General features: G+C 34.0%; 1 protein-coding gene and 1 long non-coding RNA gene across 2 annotated transcripts; one reads left to right on the forward strand and one right to left on the reverse strand.

Annotated features, from left to right (window-relative positions):
- Nucleotides 1-330: 330 nt before the first annotated feature.
- On the reverse strand, nt 331-1,521 carry LOC110928358. The gene is made up of 3 exons (XR_002586316.2): nt 815-1,521; nt 648-726; nt 331-565 (listed from the first exon to the last, which is right to left on the reverse strand). It is a non-coding gene; the product is annotated as an uncharacterized LOC110928358 (long non-coding RNA).
- A 2,951-nt stretch (nt 1,522-4,472) lies between these two features.
- On the forward strand, nt 4,473-7,171 carry LOC110932629 (protein FAR1-RELATED SEQUENCE 5-like). Its single transcript, XM_035988279.1, has 5 exons — nt 4,473-4,506; nt 5,528-6,338; nt 6,452-6,710; nt 6,816-7,045; nt 7,138-7,171. Exons 1-5 carry the CDS (start codon nt 4,473-4,475, stop codon nt 7,169-7,171), a joined length of 1,368 nt encoding a protein of 455 aa, XP_035844172.1.
- The last annotated feature ends 11,073 nt before the right edge of the window (nt 7,172-18,244 follow it).

Here is an 18,244-nt window from a genome sequence, read left to right on the forward strand (position 1 = left end):
AACGTTGATTAAGTTTTTTTATATTTAATTATTATTATTATTGTTTTTTTTTTATTTCATATGATGTTCATCAACTATCTGATAAAATTGCAAAAAAGGTTGTAACCTTATTTGTATGATGTTTAGCAATTACTAAACCAAATAATAATGACTTAATTATAAAATTCAATCAAGTAATCGGTTACGGAGAACTTGAAATGGAAAAGCAATGTAAATATGAGGAAGGTGATGATGTTCAACTAAGTCAAATGATTTAATTCTTTATCAAGTATTTAACAATACTTAATTTATAAAGTTATCAATTTAATTGTATTTATCAATTTATACTCATGTAGAAAGACTAATTCCCTTTACTAACTTCATTGAGTTGTTGTACTATAAGCATAATATGTTGCAATTATTTAAATTTGGTTGGAACCCTTGTGAAATGCTTTATACGATAGTATAGATAAACGCAATCAATTTAAATCTTTTGCGCGGGTTGAAAACATCCGAGCCCTTAAAGTTTGCTGCCCAATCCTGTCAAACAATACCTCCTCAAATATTTCCTCTGCATCTATATTGCCTATATATAGTATCAATTAAATCACACAAAAGCATCATATGTTTAAAAAAAATAGTAAAGTAGAAATTAAAAAAGGAAATACCAATAGGCCAAATAAATGTCTATCTCCAAATGAATAACTTTTCTCGTACCCACCCTTTTACACCTCCATATACATGAAGCTGCAAAAAGGAAAAAGACTATAAATTTATGAACAATTAAACAATACATTGGTAAATGGTTCCAGACACTATAGTCATGCAAGGGTACCTTGATGAAGTATGAAGTGTCTGTCTTTTTGTATCCAATAACCTGTGTGTATACTTTATATGTAATATAAAATCATAATTTGAAAAAAAAACCACTAAATCACCAAAAACATAATAAAACATCAATATAAACTCATAGATTATGTAAAAGAAAACTGTTATCCCATTTGAATATTTTAAGAAACAAACCAAAGTTTTTTCGAATAAATGTTGAAATGGGTATAAAAGAACACACCTTTCCACCAAGATAAATAAATTTCATATCAACTTATCTCTTTCTTATCTCTTTCTTTTCGACTCTAACTCGCACAATAGTAGACAAAGGAGTTGATGTTGAGTGAAATGGTGAATTTATAGCAATGATAGGAGATTCCTTAATCGGTCAAATTTATTACATATTGATTGAAATTGGACCTTTGGAGTGCTTTTGCGGTTTATCCCAATAGGTTTCGTTTATTAATTGCATTTAAGAACCGAACTTATTATTGTATTATTATAATTAATTGTGATTATATTCTCATTTAATTATTTTTTATTATTTTTTAATATTAATGTAGAAAGACCATTTCACCCCTTACTAACATCATTAAGTTGTTGTACCATAAGTATAAAAGATTGTAATTACTTAAATTTGGTTGGTATCCTTATGAAATGCTTTATAATATAGTATAGATAGATAGATATAGATATAGATAATTATTTTTTTTAATATTAATGTAGAAAGACCATTTCACCCCTTACTAACATCATTAAGTTGTTGTACCATAAGTATAAAAGATTGTAATTACTTAAATTTGGTTGGTATCCTTATGAAATGCTTTATAATATAGTATAGATTAGGTTCTAGCATTAATGTACTGTACTATATGTTAATATGGTGTTTCATGCATTGCTTTGTTGCAAATTATGTTGTTTTATTTGTAAATTATTATTATTATTTATAATAATCTAATTAATTTAGCCAAAATCTTGTTAATAATATATTAGAATATATATATATATATATATATATATAGTTATTTTAATACTTTTATTATTTTAATATTATAATAATAATTCCTTTTTTTTACTGTTTAACTTTAATTTAATGATTTTTTAGTATCACGGGGTGGGATAAGCTTGGTGTCAACCGGTACTGGTATCGAAAATACCGGTACGGTCTTGTTTGGTATCGGTACAAATAGTAATTTTAATATTTTAATAATATATATAGTTTTTATATATTTTTATTATTTTAATATTATAATAATAATTCTTTTCTTTACTTTTTAACTTTAATTTAATGATATTTTTATGATACTTATGATCTTTCGGTTTAAATTTTATCTTAATCTATTAAATTCTGATACTAATATCATGGATAAGTTCTTAATATTTGATATCATTTGGATCTCTTTACCTATTTTTTTTATTATATGTTTTCTTTGAAAATATATTGTTGTGTTTTTATTACGAATTATATTTGAGCTACTTTTAATATATTAGTTACTTCGAAATTTAAATTTATGGTTACCTTGTCAAAGATCATTTTATAGAATAATCATAAGTTTGGAATAATTATCTTTAAACCAATTATTAAAACAAATTAAGATCAAAGTTAACTTTAAACTAATCTACCTTTATCTATAATATATTATTTAGTATAATGTGTTATTGATGATATTAATTTTAATGATTATTGATATATAATTATTTTATTTTATTTTTTATCTTATCTCTTATTTATTTAATATAAATTAAATGCAACTAATAGGATTTTTATAGGATGATGCATTTAAAACAACCATAAATTTTGGTTTTAAAATAGAACATATAACTAAACTTTAGAATATATATAGATAAATGAATTTAATATTTTCTAAAAATAATTTTCCTATAACTTATATATCAGAAGGGTCATTTATAAAAATAAAAAAAAACCTCATGGTTTAATAGAATTCGGGCTTGCAGTTATGAAAATTACGCGTTAAAAACACGATTTTTAATATAAGCCACCAAAACAATAACTTAACGAACCCGTCAGGACTTTTAAGCGTTTTAATGACTAATTAACGATGGTCATCTGGAATGAATCCGAACTTTCTTGGTTAACTCGGATAATTTGAATAAATTACACGCTTGCTTGGCGAATTCCAAACTAATAGAACTAAAACTGCCATTTGGGCAAATTTGATTGTTTTAACGCCTAAACTTTATTTGTAAAACAAATCATTCCATATTATTCAATGAGTTATTCTATTGTATGTGATCATGCCATTATTCTAAACCTCAAAACAATCAACCATAACGAGCACGAATTATGGTGAACAGAAGCCAAACCTGATTTTGAAACTAAGACATTACCCAACACCATACTCAGAGGCTATTAACCCATTTTCAGATGAATATCTGTATCCGAACTTAGTATACAACAAATATCGATCTGAAAGCTACTTTTAGTAATTAACCGTACAATACTAATCCTAGGACCAAACTAGCACAACGATTACACTACTATACTGCTATTGCATACTGTGAACAAACCATACCAAATGAGTTTCATTGCCCCTCTTTTATACATGTTTTATTAAACGCCTTGGGGGAAAACATGTTTTATACACATACGCACATGAACATTTGAATTATCTAAACATCTAACACAAGGAAAATCCTCACGAGCACAAGTGCTTAATTATTTGGCCAGTAAATATTGTGGATAGTACTATTTGGCTCGGCGAGCCTAAACCGCACGACAAGTTTGCCAATGACAGGATGCCACTCGAGATAAATTGTATTCTCTTCGTTAGTTTTTGTATAATAAAATGGAAAACCATTTCAAAATTTATTAGTAATTGTTTAGTTAAATTTAATTTAAATAATAAACAAAAAATAATTAATAATAGATAACACTTTGAAACTAAACAAAAGAACTTAAATTGAACTAGGAAAAAAATAGAAAAACAATAAGATAAAAAAAAATATAACGTGGAGAAAAATAAAAGGGACAATAAGAAAATAGAAAATATGACGTGGAGAAAAATAAAAAGGAAGAAATGCTTTGAAAAACATATCAGACTAAAAAGACTTTTGAAAAAATCGAACTCGGTACCTGAATATACTTTCTAAATCTTTAAATGTGGAACGTAGACAAGAATGCCAAACTTTAATTTGATTAAAAGTTTCCAAACAAAACATATATGCACACATTCAATATATAATATTGCAAGTATATAAAACAAGAAATATAACAAAAATAAGTGTTTGTGAATGTGAGTATAATAAAAACAAAAATGATGGATGAGATGTGATGTGAACGTTTATATATATATATATATATATATATATATAGAGTAGGAGTTGTGTGGAAAGTCCTATTTTCCTAGAAAGTCTAGGAAGCAATAGTATAGTGACATGTGGCATGGATGTATTTTAACTAGAAGGGCAAACATGTAATTGCATATATTTTTTTTATTTTTGGTAATTATCTCAATTTATATATTTTTGCATGTTTCGTTTTTGTAACTGATTTCTATGCATGATATTCGGGATTGTAGTTTCTTTTCAATCCAAATCTATTCCAAATTCCACGAACACGAAACACACATCTATATATTATAATCCGATCATTCTATTATTCACCAGCAAAGTTCTTATTCTATATTTTTTAAGTCTGAAAAATCATGGCTTCGAACACCCTCGCTGATGGTGGAGATGGTAATTGCAGTTACTTTTTTAGCCTTTTGTCTTGTTTTACTATAACCTTTATTCAAAATAGTCAGATTGTTCTTGGTGCTGTGTTTTAACAGCAGAGTTGTTGAGCTTTAGTAAGTACATAAGATTACACATGTTTTTCCTAATCTTGATGCTGTGTTTTAACAGCAGAGGTCACCTTGTTAAAATCCACAGTTGTTTTTTACGAGCAAAACCATCACGCTTTGTTATTGGTGCTGTGTTTTAACAGTCATACAGATTCTTATTGTCTGTGTTTTAACCGTATTGTGTTTAACAAGTTTCCTGTTGTAACAGATATTGAGGTTGTAGTCAACGTTTTATATAAATCATCTGAATGTTGTCTTTAAATAGTGTTGTGTTTTAACAGTTATTGAGTCTGAAGTCAATTTTTTTTTTAATGTTCCAAATTGGATGTTGTGTTTTAAAAGTAATGTGTTTTACTAGTTATGTGTTCTAATGTAGTTTCTTATTGAATGATGTGTTCTAAATGTACTGTGTTCTACTAGTTATGTGTTCTTATTGGATGTTGTGTTTTAAAAGTAATGTGTTTGACTAGTTATGAGTTCTTTTTTGTAGTTTCTTATTAAATGATGTTTTTTAACTGTAATGTGTTTTACCAATTAGGTGTTTCAACAGATGCTGAGGTTGTGCCAACCCATCATCATGTTATTGGTGTTGTGTTTTAACAGTCATACATGTTCAGGGTGTTTTTGTTCATTGTTTCACATGAGTTGGCTGATGGTTTGTAGTCCGAAGGTCACCCCTTTTTTACATAGTTGAATGGTGTGTTTTAAATTCCATAGTTGCAGTTTTTTGTTCTGTTTATTTAAACTCTTTATGTGAAAACATCAGTTTGTTATATGTGATGTGTTTTCAACAGTTGTTGAGTTTGATGTGAATGTTTTTTTATAGGTTCACCTTTTATCATTGAATCGCTGTTTTTTAAATTGCATTATGTTTGGTTAGTAATGTGTTTTATACCCTTTTTTGTCATGTGTTGTAGATGCACCTAATTACCAATTACGTGGTGTTGAACAAGTTTCTCCAAACACTGGAACAAAGAGATATATTCCGGATTCACCCTCTTCGTTGACGCCAGCAGAGGGAATGTTATTCGACACAGTTGATGACGCATATAACTTTTATAAAACTTACGCAGAAGCGGGAGGTTGGACTGTAAGGAAGGGCACACAGCACGAGAACCGTGGTATTGTAATAAACAAGTACTTTTTCTGTTCAAAGGAGGATCAAAAAGTCTTTCGACCAGTTGATACTTTAGTCGAACAGCCGTCCGATAGGTGGGTACGTAGGATACCATCCAAAAGGACCGGATGCCAGGCTGCGATCAGAATAAAACTTACCGATGCTAAGAAGTATTTGCTTTATCATTTTATAGAGGCGCACAACCACGATTTTGTGCATGAAGAAGATTTACATCTTCTCAAGGAAAACAGGGGTATTAATCGTGCACACGAAGAGATGATAAACAAGATGTCACATCTCAACATCGGGCCTGTTCGTGCATTTAACATTATGAAGGAAGTGTATGGTGGGTTCGACAAAGTCGGTGCTACCAAAGTCGATTTTAAAAATTTCAAGAAAGAGTTAAATCTTTTTATCGGAGAGTTTGATGCGGAAATGTTTGTCAAGCGTCTGATGAGGAAAAAGGAGTTTTTACCGAACTTCTCTTGTGAATATGAAACCACAGACGAAGGTGTGTTGAAGTGCATTTTTTGGGCCGACGAGGATATGAAGAGAAATTATTATATGTTTGGGGACGTTATATCATTTGATGCTACATACAAGCGTAACAAGTAACAAGTAACGATGAGTTTATTTTTTTTACATATTCAATGTGTTTTAAATCTTACTGTGTTATAAATACATCATGATTTTTTTTCATCGCTGATTGTGTGTTTTTTTAAAGGTATAACATGATGTTTGTCCCTTTCACTGGGATTGATAATCATAATAGGAACGTGACACTTGGTGCTGCAATTCTCGGTACGGAAACGGCAGAGACGTATAGCTGGTTACTTAGGGCGATCAAGAACGCATACGGGTACGCGCCTCCTGTAATCGTTACTGACCAAGACCCTGCGATGAAAAGGGCTATAGCTGATGTTTGGCCTGAGTCGAGGCATCGGTTATGTATGTGGCATATCATGGATAAACTCACTACAAAGGTCTGGGTTTTATATGGCAGGGTTTTATTTTTTTTATTTTGTGTGATTTGTTCTGTGTTTTAAATTTTTTTTTTTTGTCATTCACGATACAATGTGCCATTTTAGGTCGGGGCTGCCCTATGTTCAAATACAGATTTCAGGAAAAGATTGTCTGCAGTTGTTTGGACTGATTCTCTATTGCCCGAAGCTTTTGAGGCTGAATGGGCCGCTATTATTCATGATTTCGGTTTAACCGACCATGAATGGCTGACGTATATATATGGGCTACGTGAATCATGGATTCCAGCTTACTATCGTGAAGAAGAAATGTCTGGTCTTATGCGGACATCATCTAGGTCCGAAAGCGAGAATCACTTTTTTGGAAAAATTAGCAATCCAAAGTGCACGTTGGTTGAATTTCTTAGCCACTTTGATACGGCTATTGAAGCGCAAAGGCACGAGCACCGAAAAAACGATCATGACACTCGATACACCAACCCTGGAGAGTGGAGTGATTTTGTTCTCGAGAAGCAAGCAGCTCAAATATATACTAGAACTTTATTTTTGGATGTTCAACTCGAGATTCAACATGCTATTCATCGTTGTACGAGCGTCAGATTAGATCACGTCGGTGATTTCATTAAGTTTTTTATAAAGGATCTCGATCAGCCATGTTCTTCGTTCTTCGAGGTGATTGTTTATTTTTCTTTATGTGTTCCTTATTTTTTGTTTATTATTTATTTTTTATGAACTGTGTTTTATTGATATTAAATGTTACAGGTTATGATACGCGAGGAGGATGTTACTGTTAAGTGTATCTGCAACAGGTTTGAGCAGTTTGGGCTGTTGTGTAGTCACATTTTTTGCGTGTTACGGATTCTTGATATAAGGGAGTTTCCTAAACAATATATATTGAGGCGTTGGACGCGTGAAGCTGTTCCAAATAGTTCCCCCGGGTCCATTCTTACGGATGGTGGAGATCCAGATCGTAGTGACGAGGTTAACCGGTGTGTTCGGGAGATTAGTCACGCAACGGAGTATGTCGTGAACAAGTTGATTTCAAATTTTGATAAGTTGTCTGATTTTCGTGACCATATCAAGCAGTTTATGTCAGTCGCGGTTGAAGCTCAAATAAATGCACCTCCCAAGACACGACGTAATCGATTTGCTGAACTGCTAGGAGTTGCTCCAGAGAGCACGGCCACTATCCGTGTTCCAGTTGGTACCAGGTTCAAGGGCTGTGGTTCTCATAAACGCCTTAAATCTCAAAAGGAGCGAGCCATAAGTCAGTCTGGAAGTAAACGTCGTCAATGTTCATTATGTAAAAAATACGGTCATAACAGAGTAACGTGCTGGAAATACACCGTGGCTGGGACTGAGGCAGGTTCTTCGCGGAATGCTGGAGGTAATGAAGACACAATTCCTGAAGGAGATGCTGTTATGGTTGTTCAAGGTGATGGTACTGGATCGAACGATGATGATGATGTGTTTTACACATCTGGAAACGATGCAGATATGGACGATGAGGAGATGGCATAGTAGGATCTTTTTTATCAATATTCTAAGTATTTTGCTGAACTATTCGTTTTTCAGTTTTATTTTTTTATCGTATGTCTGTTTTGGGATTTGGTTTTGGCGAATTTAAGACTTATTTGTATTCGACATTTTATGAAAATAGTTGCTTTTGTGTTTTAGTTTTAAGCTCTTTATTTAATAGCCATCTGTGTTTTACGGGATTCTTGATTTGTTCGTGGGTTTGGCATATTGTTTACTTCGTTAAAAATGTGTTTTAAACGTGTTTTAATCCATAAAGTGCAGTTTTCAACTGTGTCTTAAGTACTCACTTTGTTCCAGAGTAACGAGCATCCTTTTTAAATGTTAATGTGTTTTATTAGCCATCTGTGTTTTATAGGATTTCTGATTTGTTCGTGGTTTTGGCATACTGGTTACTGTGTAACAAAGTGTTTTAAATGTGGTTTAAACTATAAAGTGCAGTCTTTCAACTGTGTTTTAAGTATTAACTTTGTTCCAGACAAAACACAAGCCTTTTAAATGTTAATGTGTTTTAACATTTTTAATTTGGATTATGTTCCTTAGAATCCATCAGCCTGTTATACGTAATGTGTTTTCACAGATATTCGAACCTAAAGTCATTCTTTTTTATACTTGAAGGTTTTTGTAAACTATTTAGTTTCTTTTATTGATATTAAAGTGCTGTAACTTTGTTTTAATGTATGTTTTCACAGATACTCGAATCTGAAGTCAATCCTTTGTATACTTGAAGGTTGTTGTAAACTATTTAGTTTTTGTATTTGATATTAAAGTGTTTTAACTTCGTTTTAAGGTATAGACACTTGATGAAATAGATAGGTTGGTTACCAGATTACATTATTGGCACTAAGTATGTAGACTGTGTTTTAAGGGGTCATACTACTGTAACAATGCCTTTCTTGTAGATTGAAACAAAGTAACAATGTCTTTTCCAGACAAACCATCAGCCTCTTTAAATGTTAATGTGTTTTAACAATTTTAATTTGGCTTATGTTCCTTAGAATCCATCAGCCTGTTATATGTAATGTGTTTTCACAGATATTCGAAGTTGAAGTCAATCTTTTTAATACTTGAAGGTTTTTGTAAACTCTTTAGTTTCTGTATTGATATTAATGTGTTTTAACTTTGTTTTAAGGTATAGATACTTGATGACATAGATAGGTTGGTTCCCAGATCACATTATTGGCACTGAGTATCTAGACTGTGTTTTAATAGGTCATAGAACTGTATGTCTTTTGTAGATTGAAACAAAGTAACAATATAGCCATAAATTCACAAGGTTGAAGAGGTTCAAAGTTAACATATTCGTACTTGTTAAAGTCACTGAGATAACTGAACAAAACGGTTAAACTGGTTTTTTAGAAAATCAGTGCACAATACGTCAACAAACTACCGCTAACAAAGTTTTTTTTTCGAGAACATGTCATTTTAAGCTAGTTATCCAATCTTGCAAGGATTGTGTCATAGGCTTTTGCTTCTAGCCTCTTTTTTTCATCCGCCGTCAACTTGTTATATTTAGCAACCTCAGCTTTAACAAAACCTCTGTACTCGTTTCCTTCACTTATGAGCATCTTCGTAATGTACTTACGCCGCAGATCATCAATCTCTTTGCTCTGCTTGTATGAAATCTCACCCGCATCAGTGCACTCATTTGAGAATCCGCATTCCCAACCTTTTCCAGATACGCCCTTGTATGTTTCCATATGGCGCATCAGGAAGACGCCACAATCGATTACATTATTTTTTGTACGCCATGGCATTTCCAATCGTACCGGCTCAACTTTATCGATCACCCCGCCCGCCGGATGCCCATTTTTTTCCAAGTACACCGATAAAGCATCACGCTGCACGATAAACAGTTTAAATCAGCGCTTGTGTTTTAAACTGAATGCATTAAAATGATCAACGTAATTAACAAAGAGATAAATTTAAAGTTCTGACTCAGTGTGTTTTAAGCTCTTAATACCGTTATTATGTATAGGCACAATACTGTAGTAAAGTAATAAAGTAATACACATGTAGAGGCACAATGCAACGTAGCATTAAGTAACAGTGTGTTTTAATTTAATATTATATGTTATTATGTTTTGTCATACTACACTGTGTTTTAAAGATTCACTAGTGCTGATAACGTATCATTCACTTTATCAACTGTGTTTTAACACATTAAACTTATAATTCTCATGAAGTGGGTTTTAACACATTAAGTAACATTTTAAGTAACAGTTTAATGTGTTTTAACACATTAAACTTATAAAATCATCATTTAGAGTCATTTTATTATCAATTGTGTTTTAACATCAAACCTTATTCATCTATCCGAACACCTTTTGTAAAAAAATTTTTTGCAGTTTTTAATTTTTGTGTTTATAAAAAAACTTGTAATCAAATGGCATGCATTTATATAACACAGGACTTTTGTATTTTATATATAGACGGGCGTACCAATTTTTCCGGCCTTTTTTTGTATTTCGCTTGCATTGAGACATCCTTAGCGCTGTTGTCCAAAACTTCTACCTTCATGTCCCTTAAATTAAAGCATACACAATAGAAATGAGCTTCGTGTAAGACTGGTACAAAGATGAGGGCATGTTCAGGTATCTTTTTGACATCAGCTGAAACTAAAACCGGTTCCATGTTGTCTCCGAACGTTTTTGCTCTTGATTTTGCATTTTTAATGTAGTCGTCTTCATTCTGCATTTCAAATTAATCGTGTTAAACAATATTACTAAAGTTGACAACTTAAATTGCAATTCCATTATGATCAGCCTTACCAACATATTTACTGAACAGAACAGGCGTGCGATGCTCCCCTTTAGCTTGAATTTTTCTTCGTAATTCAACAAATCCGCCCACGCGCTTATTACCAATACGTGCACCTCGATTCCCGGCAATAATGATTCGAGCGGAGATCTCATCACCGGCACTCCTTTCTTAGTTCTAAAGACAACATCCCTAATGTATACAAATGTGTTTTATTAAATGTGTTACAATTTATTCATCAGAATCAGTTTCAAACTATTGTATGAAAATATTATTTGTAGAAACATTCTTAATTTAAAGTGCATGTTGATAACATACCACATTGAACCCCAGGCTGAGAACATGTATGAGCTGACGGAGAGCTCAGCGTTTTCAAGCTTTGCCTTAATCGACACTGCCCGCTTCACGTAAGGAGACCTTAGAGCATCGGTCAACTCTGTTTGTCTTTCCGGTCTTATTTTCGGCTTTCCAAGGTCCAGATCGTGTACAAGCTGCCCACGTCTAATCGTATATTCGTACTCCTCCTGTGTTTTCTGGGAGATTGGTGTGACGGCGAGTGCGGTCTTCTCCATTTCTTCAACCTGAGTCTTCTGTGCGGGCGGCTCAATTACTGCAAGCTGAGTCGTCTGTGTGGTTGTCTTGTCAACCGTCTTGCATACCTCTTCTGCCAATGAAGGTGTCCACTGCGACAACTGTGACATATCCAAATTCTCCTTATTTGCCTCTTTTTCCGGTGTTTTATCATCAGGAGTTTGTGGTTGTTCGGTTGTAGTACACGTTGATCCGACCTTTTTCAACTTATCTGTCCACAATTTGTGTACTTCTTTGATTTTTTCACTTTGGGGGTACAATTGGAAACCTTCTGTAAAAGTGTCGGTTATCCTTTTTACACATTCGTCGAATTGATTCAAGAACACCTCCAACATTCCCGCATGTACCTGAATTACATCATACACACTTTATCATATTCTTATTTCTCCAATTATGCAACGTGTTTTTACCAGAGTTATAATGTGTTTTTTCCTATCATTATTTGTGGTTCTTTTTTAATTTTTTATGTTATTTGTGTTTTACCTACCAGCAGTGTGTTTTAGCAATCAGAAGGTGTATTAAATCACCATTTGTGCTAGTTCCAAAACCTGCAATATGTTTTACCATTATTAAAGTGTTTTACCATTTTGGAAAATGATATTTACCAATCATTAGTTTGTTTTTTTATTATGCTCATCAGTATTCTGTTATACCAATAAATAGTGTGTTTTAATAATTCCAGATTCAGTTTTTTGGTATTCTGAATGTGTTATTAGCAAACAGAATGTGTGTTTTAAATGATCAGGCTGTTAAACCTGTAATGTATTTTACCATTCTTAAAGTGTTTTACCATCTTGAAAAATGATATTTACCAATCATTATTTGGTGTTTATATTTTTTCCATCATTATTCTGTTTTAACATTTAGCAGTGTGTTTTACTAATACCAAATTTGGTTTTTAGGTATTATGATTGTGTTTTAAGATGTTAAGTGTAAATAATTGGAAAATTAAAAGATTACCTCGTCGCTTTGTGTCGCTGGTGTCGATCCATATTGAGATGCCATAGATGAGCTAATTCCCGGCTGACTTTGTTGTGTTTGTCCCCACTCGCCGGTTTCTCGGTAGTATCTTTCTATATCAGATGTATCTATAAAAGGCACTCTTTCCTGGCCAGCTTCTTCATTCATGCAATCTGCGAAATCGGTATGGAAACCCGCATTAACCGGGATTTCTTCTACAACACGCGCATTTTCCGGGCCACTTTCATAAAAAATTTTCTTCTTCCCATCCTCTCCGGCTTTCGGCAGCTGCTTTTCAGACTGTTTTTTTTTCGGTACCGGTGAGACCGGAGGTTTACCATGTGTTTTACCGGCCGGCTTCACAACAGATTTTTTCCTTTTTTCCGGAACACATTTGGTAATGTGTTTTTCAGCCTTGGGTTCATATTTTTGCTTTGTTTTCACTACTTCTGCTTCGATGTCATCATCACTCTTTTTTGCAAATGGATACCTTTGTTCCGGTTGCAACTCATACTCTTCCACTAAGATTTGATCTAATCTGACCGAGTCCAACTTTATGCTTACTGCCTCGATATCGTCATCATTGATATCTTCGATGAGATGCGTTGCTCTTTGTTCACCTTCTTTGTATATCTTCTGGTCACGTATCAACGCAGCCTGTAAAAAACCAAATAACGAAACTGACGTCAGATGTGTTTTAAAGTTGTGGTATACATCAGGTTGTGTTATATCACCTATAATACTGTTTAACTATTCTTAGAATGTGTGTTGATGGTTTTTAAATACATAATGGTCTTCAAAAAATGTTGTGAGTATATCGGTGCATTACTATTTTTTCGAATACAACATTAATGTGTTTTAGCAAAAACAGATGTGTTTTAAAGCACATTTTTTTTTGTTTTGACTTAGGAAATTACATATGTATTTAGAACATACCACTAGCAATGGCATTGGTCCAAGGAAGGGGTCCTTTGGTGTCCATGCTTCCACCGTTCGATCCAGACATCTGATCATGTACTCACACCAGTTAAAACTTTTGATATCCTTCCCTCGATGCAAGGCTGGTAAAAACTTCATATTAATTGATGAATTCGTAGTTGTCTCTCCCAGAAGTGTGTTGTAGAACAACAAAAAGTTCAACACAAAGATCCGCCCGCTCGCTTGTTGCCCCTGCATGTATGTTTTGAATTGAACAGGCGTCAAGCGTGCAGGAGCATTTTCGAATTGTCCTTTCCATTCTGCCACAACCTCGTGGAAATCAGCCCTTGCTCTCTCTACTTCCTTTATTTCTTCATTCCCTCTCGGTACTCCGAACACATCGTGCACCAATTCCTCTGTTATTTGAATGTGGTGGCTACCGCAATTCAAGACCCGTGTTTTAGTGTCGTAATTATTTACCAACCACCAACTCAGAGTTGAGGGAATCGGACCCATTCGAAAGCTAAGTATTGACCCGAAACCTATGTTTCGGACAGCCCCCCGTTGATTTTCGTTCAAAGATTCCATTAACTCCCCCATGTGCTTAAGAGCCAATCGCAAAGTTAGTTTCCCATCAGCAAGTGGTATGTAATTCTTTACCGGTTGTGGCTTCTTGCGTGTTTTAGAGTCTTTGATTGATGTAGCATCTGCGGGTTGTTGTGTTTTCTCAACAACTTGTGGACCCGCACCTGACCTTATTTTTTTCCAAGGTGGGTTGTCAAAATCATCATCAGAATCGTCTATTGTCGTACCTGACAAAACACCAATATACCAAGCCGGTCAGCAAGTCAGTCTTTTAAGTATCTGAAATTTAGTTCTTAATTTTAAATTTACCGTGTGCTGCTTCTTTAATCGGCTTAACTGTTTGTACATTCGCAGCTTTCTTTTCTTCCGGTATGATTCCAGCCTTTTTGTGCTTCCTCTTCTTACCGGTATCGTTTCCCTTTTTGATTGTGTCGGCTGATTTAAAGCCCATAAAATTTGTTAGTATTATGCTGTTGTGTTTTAACTCATTAAACATATGGTTTCACGTTTGTTCATTTAACTTACATATGGGAATTTCACTTTTTTCGTTTGGTTCCGACTGTAATACGACATTTTTATCCATTACGTTCGGAAAGAGATGTGCAATGTCAGACAGAAGGGTACCGGCAGGCGGTTGTTGTGTGGACGATACTTTGTTGTCTATTGTTTCTTTATGTTTTTTAACACGCTCAACTGTTTGTAACAAAAAATAACACAACTGATCAGACAGGTGGCCATATAAGTTACCCACCCACCCCCCCCCCCCACACCCTTAACTGCCACAACTAACCGTACCCTGTAAAGGTGATCCTTCTTCTGTGTCTGATTCATCCAGTATTATTGGCTTGTCCGGTGGGTTTCCGGGTACCCTTGAAAGCCATTTTCCTTTTATTCTCTCACTTTTTCTCCGTTTGACTGAAAACACATGTTTATTATTTATAAAACACATTTCTCCTGCCTTATCTAATAAATTAACCTTAAAACAAAGCATGTTCACCGTAAACCCACTACCAAAATGACCTTAAAACACATATGCTTTACACACACTTCTAATAAAAAACCCATTAACAAAAACAGTTTTTGGATAACACATCATTAACCTAACCGTAAAACACAACATGCTAAAACCTTCCAATAAAACACATCTTGTTCAAAACGTGTACATCAAACATATTTTTTTTTTTACGAAAAAAGCACTTACAGGCTGACAGTAAAACACATGTGCACTGTTCAAGTAACAGGCTGACATTAAAACACATTTCAAGTTACATAAACATTAACAAACACAGTTTATGGTGAACCCACCACAGAACCTATCCTTAAAACACATTATCTTTACACCGTTCCCATAACAGATATATGTTCAAAAATAGTACATAAAACACATTTGTCCATTGAAACCATCTAACTACCTAACCTTAAAACACATCAAAGGAAACACACCCATAAAACACATTTGGGGCAAACTCATTAACACAGAGAATTTGTCACACCCCCAAATTACCACATAGGGAATGTCCCTGTTAGGCGTGTGACATACCAATAACGAGCCACCAATTACATTGAACCCATACAAGTTATAAATAAAATCCCCATTACTAATAAAAACATCCTCAACAAGTTTAAACGAAAATCAATAAGTTCAGCGGAAGCAAATGATAAATCAAAGTTAAACAGTGTCAAATCCAATATATATAGTATCAAGAAAACCATCACATAAAATCCCATCAGTCAACCCATGACCACTCCAGCTACTCCAGACAACAAGTTCCCCAAATCCAAGATACCTAACGACCTGCGAGCATGCAACAAGTGTGTCAGACTACGCTGGTGAGTTCATAGTTTTATGAAAACGTTAGTTACCAAGTGTTTAATTAATCCATTGAAGTTAATTCCGAAAGTAATGTTGAAAACAATGTTGATAATACCCCAATACAAGACGGCTTCTGATTATTTTGCCCTTTCTCCAATGCTCCTATCAAATCATTGGTCATGACTAGGTCATTAGTTCAACACCCGTCCTCCCAGGAACGGGGTGAGGTTGCCAAACCTAAGTAGCGCTACTAACTAATACCATGTTACCTTCCCAGTAACCAAACAACACGGAGGGACTTTAGAGGTGATAGGATGAGTATATTATCCAACATTCCCGTTTTTACCCAAAAGACTTATCCCTCCTCGGGATACCCACTGACTGTCCCAACCACCGGGACGCATGCTCAAGAGAGATGAACTCACCTTTGATTTGCTCGGTAAGATTGTTTACTTAATTACCAGTTGATCAAATGCGTCCTAACATGGTTATCGAAAACGATCAGTTTTTTTTTTATATATACATATAGATTGCATATCTCATATACAACTAATTCTCGCATTTCTTTTTTTTTTTTTCACATAACACACAACTACTGTACAAGTATTTCACACATACAGTTCAAGTGATAAAAAAAAATCAATCCATTAACTGAATATCAATAAGTACTCACCAAGTATGTATTCGATTTCTAGCAGGTTCACATAGTAATCTCATGTTCACACACATACAACCCTTTAATCGTCAACACAAGTTTATGCAACATAACCAAAGGCTCTATCTGTCTTAACAATTTTCCTTTTCATATAATAGACATCATAAATAACATAACATAATCCATTCCTTGTTTCAAAATAATCGGTCAAACATCACCTAATGGCCATGTCATCTTTATTACTAAATTGATTAAAACAACAATTATTTAACATGCCACCATTGCTATTAACACTATCCAATAGCGATCAAACCAACTAACTAGTGCTATGACCCTACCATGACATAACTATTTATACTAAACTAGATCAATATAGTGGATTGTCAGTGATCACATCAAATATTAAATGAGCTGCAACTTCAACTCATCAAATGGGCCGAGACACTTTTGTACAGTGGCCGACAACATTTACACAACTCAAACAACTATTGGGCCTCACACTTTATCTAAAATAATCTTATTGGATTGCTTATTGAATGTTGTCGGATGGGAATTATTAGAATGTAACTAATTGTTGATCCATGTTTCCCTTAACCCAAACCACCGCTCATGTTACACTGCCCAACACAACAAGCCTCATCCTAAGATAAACCCCACTACCTCTCACGGTCCACTAGTTTACATGCGATCTGATCCAACAGGGCCCATTAATCCTATGCGGCCCAACTAACGAGGACATGACTTGATCCCAATTAACTCATTAAAATGATCATGAAACAGATTATCAGTATAGACATTCTAGATTTCATATAATCATGTTTACACCAAAACATATATTCTCATCAACATCATCAGTAAGCATGCAATCGATACCGATATTACATAATACGCCATGTAATCTGAAGCAAAGTATTATATCCTAACCATACATAACAATCCATTAAATAACCTAAACATATGGTCATGGCATCATCAAACAATCATGCAGCCATCGAATCCTAATATCCTACATTACCGTTTTTTTTATACATATCATTCAATTGTCAATAGCTACCTATATATAATAATCCACCACAACCAAACATCAATAACCCTTATCGATTGATTAAATTACTTATTTACTCCAACTAATGTTTGGCCCCCATAATGCATATTATGAACAATAAGTTACCAGGAATCATCAAAGAGGCTATCAACAAACAAACAATACATTCATTCGCACCCAAGAACATTGATCAATGAAATCCGATAAAGGTGTTATACTAACCGGATTGAGACGCAAGAGAAGGGGGGGAAGTTCCTCTGTCGTATGTGATCTTGAGAGAGAGAAGGGTAGGGTTTGTTTAGGGTTGATAAATCTTGAGTGCATACAAATTACGTAAACATGAAGAATATAATCTGATGGTTGGGGCGGTTCCTTGCAGGCCGTGACTATGGGCTTAAGCCCAAGTAAAATGGGCTGCCAAAACCTTAGGCAAACAGCCCATACTAATGATTAAGGAGATCGGGCTTCAATAGTTCAACGTGCTGCCCAATCTTAGAATCAACACACAGATTGGCCCAACTCTCATTACTCGCAACATTACATCCTAACACATTTATCAGGGTCACGGGTGTTGAACAGGTTCAATAAAACGAGACAAGAAAGAAAATAATAATAGAAATAGGGACCGCAAAAATCAATTCACTAACGTTAAAGTTCGGGTTGTCACATCATCC

Source organism: Helianthus annuus, chromosome 3, assembly GCF_002127325.2.
Source record: "Helianthus annuus cultivar XRQ/B chromosome 3, HanXRQr2.0-SUNRISE, whole genome shotgun sequence".
NCBI lineage: Eukaryota > Viridiplantae > Streptophyta > Magnoliopsida > Asterales > Asteraceae > Helianthus > Helianthus annuus.

Bases quoted from the DNA above. Each gene is read 5' to 3' on its own strand.
- LOC110932629 (XM_035988279.1), top strand. From the start codon at position 4,473: ATGGCTTCGAACACCCTCGCTGATGGTGGAGATG. The intron at 4,507-5,527 runs GTAATTGCAGTT...CATGTGTTGTAG, and splicing joins CCTCGCTGATGGTGGAGATG to ATGCACCTAATTACCAATTA. The intron at 6,339-6,451 runs GTAACAAGTAAC...GTTTTTTTAAAG, and splicing joins GCTACATACAAGCGTAACAA to GTATAACATGATGTTTGTCC.